The following is a 9,147-nucleotide window of genomic DNA, read 5'->3' as shown; positions in this document are numbered from 1 at the left end:
TCTCCTAAGTGCCTAGTGGTTCCTGGCTCATTGGTGCAAACACTTCTTCAAAAAATACACGAGCAACTAGTTGACGTGAGTGAAAAGAAGATGCTAGATGCCTTGAGCAAGCGATACTGGTGGGCTTCGCTTACCCCAGACGTCCTAGATTTTTGCCGAACCTGTAGCACTTGCAGCAGCTTTAAAAGGCCTCATCCTACAGCGATTGCATCACCTCAGCCTGTGCCCACAGTGTTCTTAGAGGAAAGAGTAGGTATACGCATTATGGTTCCTTGACCACCCACCAAGAGAGGGAACCCATATATTCTGGCTATGGGAGACTATTTCGCGACGGTAGCTGAGGCGGAACCTATGAGGACACAAGACGCTGAAACGGTTGCTTCAATTTTCTTTAATCGGTAGATTTGTCAGCATGAAGTGCCAGAATCTGTTCCGAGCGATCAAGACCCTAATGCTGAAGTGAACTGCGCAATGCCTTTTGGATTTAAAAGGCATGCACAACACCGGGCCAACGGAAGACAATGGACAGGTGGAAAGAACAAATCGTGCTCTGATTGGGCCGCTGAAGGCTTTCACCATGGGTGCATAACTGCAAGACTGGAATTTAAGCCTAGGACGTGCTCTCCTCGCGTACAGGGCTGTAGTCCATACACCAGCCGGCATCTCACTGTTAAAGATGCTCGCAGGTCGTAAAATGAGAGTCGTCTCCCATATCTTCCTACCAAACACAAAAATAGCAACCAACAATGTCCCGAAGTACGTACTGCTTCTGAAAGACGGTATGAGAAATACTTTTAACACATCACAGACAGAATAAATATTACGACAACCACAGCCAGACTAAAAACTACCGAGAAATAGATTTAGTGCAGGCCAATTCCTCCACCTGGAATAAACCGCAAGTTTCATCATATTTGGAGCAAAGATCCAGTCGGAGTGGTGAAACTTCTCATCTACAAAATATCTAGTCTGTGACCCACAGCCACTAACCGACCATCAAAACAAGATACGACCCTACAAAGGTACACCACCAGCTGAATACAAAGGTGAAATTTAGGCAATAATGAAAGAAAACTACCAGATGATAATATCAAAGACAATCCATAAGGGACCACTGGGAATAGTGCCAAAAAAACGGGAAGGCTGTGTAGTGCTTATATTAAAATGTTCCTTTTAGGTGATTAGCAGACAATCAACTCTAGCTTCTTGATAGAGGAGTCGTTAGAATTTCCCGAGGCGTAGAAGAGTTCAGTACCCAAACGTCCGTAAATGTGTACTAATTTTCGTTAATCCTAACTGATAAACATGCCCCTATGGAGTCGACTCGTTTATTTAAAGCGTTTGAAGGCCAAAGATGAGGAGACAGAAAGGGAATTCGATACATTACGCTATAAACATCACTAGGCTCATGTGCTTGTCTAGTGATTTGGCGCTTGGTTTTGCTAAGTGGTGAAATTGTCCCCGTGGGTTTTATATTCACGAAGATATTGCCCCTTGGCTATGTCTACAGCCCTTCTATGCATTAAGGGTAAGGCTTTACCTACGCTGGTATGTCTCATTACGCCTTCAAAGAGAACTTAAGTCACCTCACTTATACAATAAAGCCAGTAAAGGGCCCTGCGCTTTGGATTTTACTTTTTTTGCATTTTTTTCAGTCATGGGATTTAAATTTTCTTGCCTGAGCTAATGTTAGGGCAGATATTATCTGGAAAATCCCAAATGTATACGTAATGGAGGCCTCTAAAGTTAATTACGATTTTGAACCATTCATCAGATCGCACGTGAAAACCTTTTGTATAAACAGGCGATCAGTGGGATAAGCTGCATGAATTTATATCATGGAAGAAGAAACAAATTAATGGACAACGACAATGATGGATACAAGGTTATATTATGGCATTTAAAGGGACCAATCGTGTAAACAGCCAGAGCAGAGGAGCATGCGGTTCTCTGGAGCCTTGCTGTCTCTCAAAGTTAGTTAGTTTTGCTTAGTCACTTTCTAGAATATCTCAGCCTTAATAACAGGTGGTGCATCTGGCCTTGGTCTTGCTACCGCCAAAAAACTACTCCAGGAGGGTTGCAAAGTTCTAGTGTGTGATATTAATCGAACAAGTGAAATTGACACACTCGGAGGCGACGTAGTATTTTCTGGAACAGATGTACTTACATGTTTGAAATTTCACAGTTACCTAAGATTACGTCTGAAGAATCTGTAAAAGCTGCAATTGACCTAGCCAAGGCCAAGTTTTCGTACATAAATTGTGTGGTGAACTGTGCGGGTGTCGGGATTTCTCGAAAGACCATCTCAAATTCCTCAAGCAGGCTCCACGACTTAAAAGAATTCGAGCGTGTGTTGAAGGTGAGTTTGGACGCCAGTACTTGCGAGTATAAAAGTGTAGGTTAATACTGTAGGGACATTCAATGTAATTCGTCTGACTGCCCTCTCAATGGCTCAAAACGAGCCCGACGAGGATGGAGAACGGGGTGTCATTATTAATACGGCTAGTGTATCTGCTTTTGAGGGTCAGGTGGGACAGGTTGCCTATGCAGCCAGCAAGGCTGCCATCGTAGGCATGACACTCCCCGTTGCAAGAGATCTGTCCCGGCATGGGATTCGTTGTGTCACCATCGCCCCAGGTAGGAATTCTGATCTTTTAAAAGTTTGCTAAAAATGTAACCTATAAGTGTAATGCGTAGAATTTGCAAGAGTCCCTCATTTTGTTGAACTTGTGTTCTTTGAGTAAATTCCAATTTATGCCAAACTGTGGTTTTGTTGTGTATTTAGAGGCTGGAAATCTGGGTGCATGGTTGGAATAGCAGAATTCTAATCGCTTTTGGTTCCCGAATGGTGGTTCTTCTTAGCAATGAGTTGGAGTATTAAGTAGTAAATCAGTTGCGCCTGTACTTTTGATTTAGGTCTCATTGAAAGCAAATTGTTATTTGGTGATCGCCAAGTTCAGCCAGAGGTATTGAACTACATAAACGACGTGCAGTTGGCGATTGGCCGACAGGGTCATCCGTGCGAGTTCGCAGACGCCGTTATTGCTTGCTTGAGAGAAAAGATGCTAAATGGAGCTACACTGCGATTGGACGCCGGCGGTCGATTGATCCACTTGTAAATCTCCCTTCAGGCATCTTCGATACCGGAACGGCGATCGCTAAGACCCCCAAAGCTGCCCTCCACCACCTTGTAAAAATCGTCCCCTTCCCCAATCGTCCTGGCCGACCCGAGGAGTTCGCCCATCTTGTTCGCTGTATCATAGAAAATAGCATGCTCAACGGTACGACCATACGACTGGACGGTGCTCTTCGTCTCCCTCCCTAGTTACGATCGCTGCGCCTCCTGCACGCTTGTTTTTATTGTGAAGAAGTGAGCGGGTTTGTCATGTTCAAATTAGTGCAACATCCATTTTTTCATCCCTGCGATTGCCCATTCGGTTGTCGTAGACCTCATTTCGTCAGACTGTTGGGCTGTTATGTTTTGTATCCTACACGCCGTCTGGCTGAGTGGGGCGGTTGTTCCTTTTCTCCGAAAATGAATTTTCTCCCTCCTTTTCCAAGTGAAATAGTGGGAACGGAGTTTGAGCTGTGTTCTATTTCGTTTACTTTGATTAGATACTGCACAAAGCCATAGTAGGTTTTTTTAGCGTTTGAATATTTTAGAAAGGGATGACATGAGGATCAGGTAGAGTTGCCACTACAGCTTTATTAAAAGTCAAGTGAGATAATTTTTGCAACGCATAAAACGCATGATATAGCTGCGAAAATTCATTCGTTATTTGAGACGGTTAGTATATTAAAGCAAAACGAATTTCGCTCCACTATTTGCCGTTTGGTTACACTGTATTAAACTTCTAAACAGGTGGATTTGAAGAGAATCCGCAACCATTGGAACCAGAACGCTGGGTGATTTTCGTGGCTAAATACCAAACCTTAATGCTACGGAATACGTCTGATTTTGATGGCTGGATTCGCGAAGGCTCCAATAGAAGACTCAAAATGATGTTAGTTCTTGGTATTATTCCATTTTTATGCTCTACAAGAAGCTATTGGCATGCTTAAAAGGGTTGAAAACCCAGTTATGGGATTGTTTGTAGTACTCGTATAGGGGTGTTAATAACGCGATTAGGCTACACCACCTATATATTATCAGAATGGAGGCCAAATAGACCCCTAAGTAGCAACGAAATGTTGGTAAAGTAGCAAACTAGTATATATACAGAGCATGAGCTTCCTGAAATCAGTCTGAATCTGGTCTTTTGCAAAGTGTGTCTGCTTTGGGGTATAAAAGTGCACTAACTGGAGTATCATCCAGCCCGAAGCGGCAAAAAGCTAGTGAATTCCCCTCATCCAATACACTTCACAGGTGGCTAAACTTTAAATACGGTAGAGCAGTCGGAGTACATCGTTTATCTCGGCATTGAATGCCTTTACTTAAACCCTCATGGATGGTTTTTGAGGTACGGGATGCGCTTTAATCGATGCAGTCGACTAAGCAGGAGGATAGCATTTAAAAGAAAGGGACTCGGTAGTGATTTGAACATTATTGTCAGTGTGCGCTTAATTACATGGGCTCTTGAGTTTCGGCAGATTGTATTTACGTTCGCCTTTGGTCAGCCCTTCGTACTGGTGTGGCTTGTGACGACTGCAGAAGGTACTCGAGTGGCAGGAACTTATACTCAATATGTGTACAAAACGGGATGGCGTCACTTATCTTCACTCGTCATACAGTAATACCCCGAACATTCATAAAGCTAGATTCCAGAACCATCTGGAGATCGGGAGAGATCGCAAAAGTTTGGTATGGGTCACTAAAAATCCTAATAAATGCCTCATTTTAGTGTTTATTCCCGAAGTATGAACCAAATTATGTTTCCAAAGCACTTTAATTCCACTTCCAGTTTAGACTAATAAATTGGTTGGGGCGAAAATGGAGTTCAGTATGGCCTGCTGGTTATTCGGTTATTTCGGTACACTAGTGGTACCCCTCCAGTACACATTCGTTGGATGCCGTTTTCGCTTGCGTTCACGGCAAGGTGAAACCAAGTGGCGAATGGGGCTGTAAACTTAATGATTGCCAGGAGGGTGAGTTTCATCTGTCGCAGAAATCATGCAACAGAGGAATGGCTCAATAAAATAAGACGCGTGCTGTACGTGAAGGGTGTAGATATTCATCCATTTTAGAGGTGCATAAAGGCCCCCAGAGAAATATTTCGAATGTATGTACGCGCCCTACCTAGGGGGAAGGAAGAGAGAGAACGAGAATAAGTGTGCACATTAAAAGGGTGTCCTAGAAAATAGTACTGTGGTATTTACCGATGGTGATTGAAGGTAATGATGAATTAGCAGTGAAGTGCCATACCGTGAAAAGATAACTGAGGTTATTTTTAGACAAGAGTTCCTCGCAAGCGAAAGTGCGGATAAATTCCTGTAAAATTAAAATATACTGAGTCTTTGTATTTAAGCTAGTCAGCTACATTACAAATGCTGTTTTCAGTGGTGGAGCCGACCTCGCAGAATCTGTCGGTACTTCAAATTATACCACGCAGAAGTGCGAGGGCTTCGTCATAGGATCGTGTCAGAGACAATCTGCTCATGTTTGTGAAGCTTTCGTTTTCAGGCTTTGTCCTAACAGCTAAAACACTGCTTTATTGTGGCTTTGAGGTTCTGGTTTTGATGTTTAGGACAGATGTCGTTTTGTCTTCTAAAATTCCCCCAATTTTGCGTCTGAGGTGTCCGTACTCAAGGTAATTTACCCTACTAAGTCATAGTTTTAGCGTAAAAGTTTTGTGGGAGATTGTGCTGCTCTTGCAGCCATTCGCAAAATTGCGGGTATTTCTGAAGATAGAGTACATGGTTTTGGTTTATTTGAGGATACGTTGCTTGTTTTAGGACGTGATTTCACTAAACAATGTAATATTACGGCTAGAAATGAGAGTGACAGTGATGGAGGCAGAGGCATATCAGCTGAATTGGCCAGCGTGGCTACTTTGAGGCCTAAGTGAGCAGGATGCCTACGCATGCAACAGGACTGCAGTCACTGTCATGACTCTCTTTGTTGTTAGGGGGCTCGGTTAATGTGGGGTCTTCTGTCTCTACCTGCAGACGCTTCAAACGGTTTACTTTTCGGCTGTTGTCATGTCATTTTTACCCAAAAATCTGTAATTTTTAAATCAATCTAGGTTCATATCAGCGCTTTTCTCTAGTGTATCTTATTAAGTAACCCACTTTTAAATTTAAAGTAGCCTTCTGTTCTCGCTCCCATCATTTTTTCAGCCATAATAAATATTTATTGGAGTCTTTGTTATTGCGTACCGAGGAACCGAGTTCCAATGTGTACCGACAAAACCTACTGACGCTTTTGTCCGCGACTTAGGTGCTTTTGGTGCAAGGGTGGTCAATGTCATTTCGGGTGTTAGCATCTCAAGACTTGTAAGGAAAGTGCCACTTTCAAATTGACTTGGACGTCTAGAGGCGCCTTGTGGATGAGTCCTGGTGTACTAAACAATAAATGCGGGTGGCCATGTCAAACATGTACAGGGGAAAGTATTACTTAGATCTGAACTTGGTGCATCTGCGAAAAAATGTTTGTTGAGCTTATCGTTGTAGAGCTGTGATTTCATCTGGCTCCGGAACTGTTGCCCCTCCTCGATTTTATGTGCTCACAATGGCGCCTCTTCCTGTTTTCGTTATACATCAAAACAGTAAGACTTTAATGCGGAGTCGTACCCATTTAAAAAGAGTAATATTTTTGAATATCAAGAAACGTTAGAAAAATAATAGGTGAATGAACACTCCCTTCAAAATCATATCACCAACTCCGAAGAGCAATTGTCTCTGTGGTTAGGGCTCCAGTCATGGTTACCACTGTTTCTCTTTGGGAGTTTCGGTTTCATAGAAATTACAGGGCTGACCTCTTGTGGTGTCGTTACTAAGTCATTAAAACTGTTACATGAGTTTTGGTGTTTCAAACATTAATTTAATCAAGGGAATTCATCAGTTTTGTCAGTCCTTTTGCCCTTATGATGCACTTTTTGGGACTTCTTTATAGAATTCTACTTTCCTCAAGTATTCAAGGCAAGGGGAAGATTATAATATAAAAAGTCATTTTTCACTCGGTGCCCTACAAAAGTGCACAGCAGTAGGCGTTGGTATTTACTGTCACCGGCGGCCAAAGTGTACAAAGTCGGCCATTGACGAATTGTCTTCATTTCTCCGTAGCCGCTTTGTTTTTGCGGATTGATACATTTGTTTTATCTATTCAAAACCTTTATCCAGGGAGTCAAGCCATGATAATTTGTAGTTTAGACGGCCGATAAACTATGCAGAACAACGTAATTTCACGGTTTGGGGAAGCCGAAGTGATTATCGGATTACTCTCATGGCCATAACGAATGATGCTTTTCTATCAGAATAGACGCAATTCGGTAGTTTGTAGGCCCTGGTGTTAGCTGCTCTTGTTTCATTTTGGTAGCTGTTTTATCTCCCATTTCACCTAAACTGGGGGATGGGAAAAGGATGAGAGGAAAATCGGGTGGAGGCGCAGGCGCAAGTGCTGAATGGCTGACTACTGATGTTCAAATTGAAGCACCATGAACCTTTAATCTCATGGCTAAATCGCCGACTTTCATATTGGGCTATGCACGACACGACTGCGTTGGCCAAAAAGTCAGCTATGTGGAATATTTGCATCAGCACGAAGTTCACGGTTTGCATTGGACAAAAAGACCTTCGGATTTGCATTTCAATTCTGTTCGGTGTTTTGTGGATGCGGATAAAGCTTGATTTCTGTTAGCAGAGGCCAACTCAATGCATTGGTTTACCCTAGATCTGCAGAAAATAAACTATATTTACTTAATGCGTACTATTCTCAACAGAAGTTCCTTTGGTTTTCCAATTAGGTGAATAGCATGGAATTCACTACCTACCAATAGTTAAAAAACCCTACAAGGCTGATGAACGGTTTCAGAAGGAGGCATTTATCTTAACGAACTTTAGCCCGCACCGATTTTTGAACTGACAAAAGCTGAAGTACTAAATTTTGGGTGGTCCGGGGTGGGCTTTATCATTTAAAACAAGTGAGGTCATTTATCCATATTTTGACACAAAATTCGTGTGTCTGAAGTTCTGCATTTTTCATGCCGCGGACGTGGTTTGTGATTTCTTTAAAGGATAGAATAGCATCAAAGTAGTGTAGTACAATGTGCAGAGGACTTTAACCCTATGAGAGTGGCTCTGACACTCATAGCAGCAAGCCCACCACAACCAAAGTATTTTGTATTTGGTCGTAACAAAGTGCTTCTCAGGCAGTAGTTGGATAGGCTATTAGGGTGTTTCTAAAGGTTTACAATGATATTGAAAAACTTAAATTAAACTTTTCCATTGAGCATGACTGCTTTTTTTAGATTCAACTTACTAAAGACTGCCGGTTGAAAATAATGTAATTCCGGGTGCTTCCAATCCACAGTTTCCAAGTGCAGGCGATTCTGGATTTTATGCTAGAGAGCTGATATATTAGCCAAGTCGTTTATTTTAAATAATTTGGGGACGTTTTGGTGTGGTCAAACCATAATTCCAATTTGTTGACAATATTCGCCACCGCTTCAATCCGGGAACCTTACTAGATACTATTTCGAGAGCTCTATCTCAATATGCATAGAAGGGTGAAACTTATGACGTCAATGTGCGTTTACATACTTGAAACTGGCAATTTACTGGTCAGCAACTACACATTTTGACAGATCAGTTATTTCCCATACCTCTAAGTCCATATAAAGGTCCCCTGAAGTCGTACTTGGGCTTGTTACAGCTTCGAGGAAGACTCGGGGTGCTACGTACATGTCTCAATATCAGTAGTTCATATGGAGATGACGCGTCTGTGCTGTCTGCCTTGAGATCAGGTGGGTGCATACTAATTTATAAGCATTCGTACATTCAATGTTCTTGTAGTGCTTAATTCTTTAGTTGCCTTGCCTTTTCTAAGGATTTTCTGTGGTTAATGTGAAAGTACTAAAAGATAGCTATTTTTTTAAACTCCCAGACCTCCCCCTCCCTCCACTCTGGGCCCTAGATCTATTAATGCTCTCTTCCAAATCTATTACATTATCGTGAATTTAAACGAAATTTTATGAGAAGGAGAAGAAAATA

The 9,147-nt window shown here is 42.2% G+C and overlaps 1 protein-coding gene across 1 annotated transcript; it reads left to right on the top strand. All coding sequences in view use genetic code 11, as the record gives it.

The window, feature by feature from the left end:
• Positions 1-1,940: 1,940 nt before the first annotated feature.
• Positions 1,941-3,325, top strand: EGR_00218 (3-hydroxyacyl-CoA dehydrogenase type-2; the record flags this gene model as incomplete). The annotated part of the gene is made up of 6 exons (XM_024489467.1): positions 1,941-1,973; positions 2,004-2,159; positions 2,186-2,359; positions 2,400-2,637; positions 2,917-3,099; positions 3,132-3,325. 6 exons carry the CDS (start codon positions 1,941-1,943, stop codon positions 3,323-3,325), a joined length of 978 nt encoding a protein of 325 aa, XP_024356145.1.
• Positions 3,326-9,147: the final 5,822 nt, after the last annotated feature.

Source organism: Echinococcus granulosus (assembly GCF_000524195.1).
Source record: "Echinococcus granulosus chromosome Unknown EG_S00001, whole genome shotgun sequence".
NCBI classification, from domain to species: Eukaryota; Metazoa; Platyhelminthes; class Cestoda; order Cyclophyllidea; family Taeniidae; genus Echinococcus; species Echinococcus granulosus.
Note: the sequence above shows the minus strand (reverse complement) of the source record. Positions and strands in the feature narration are given on the sequence as shown.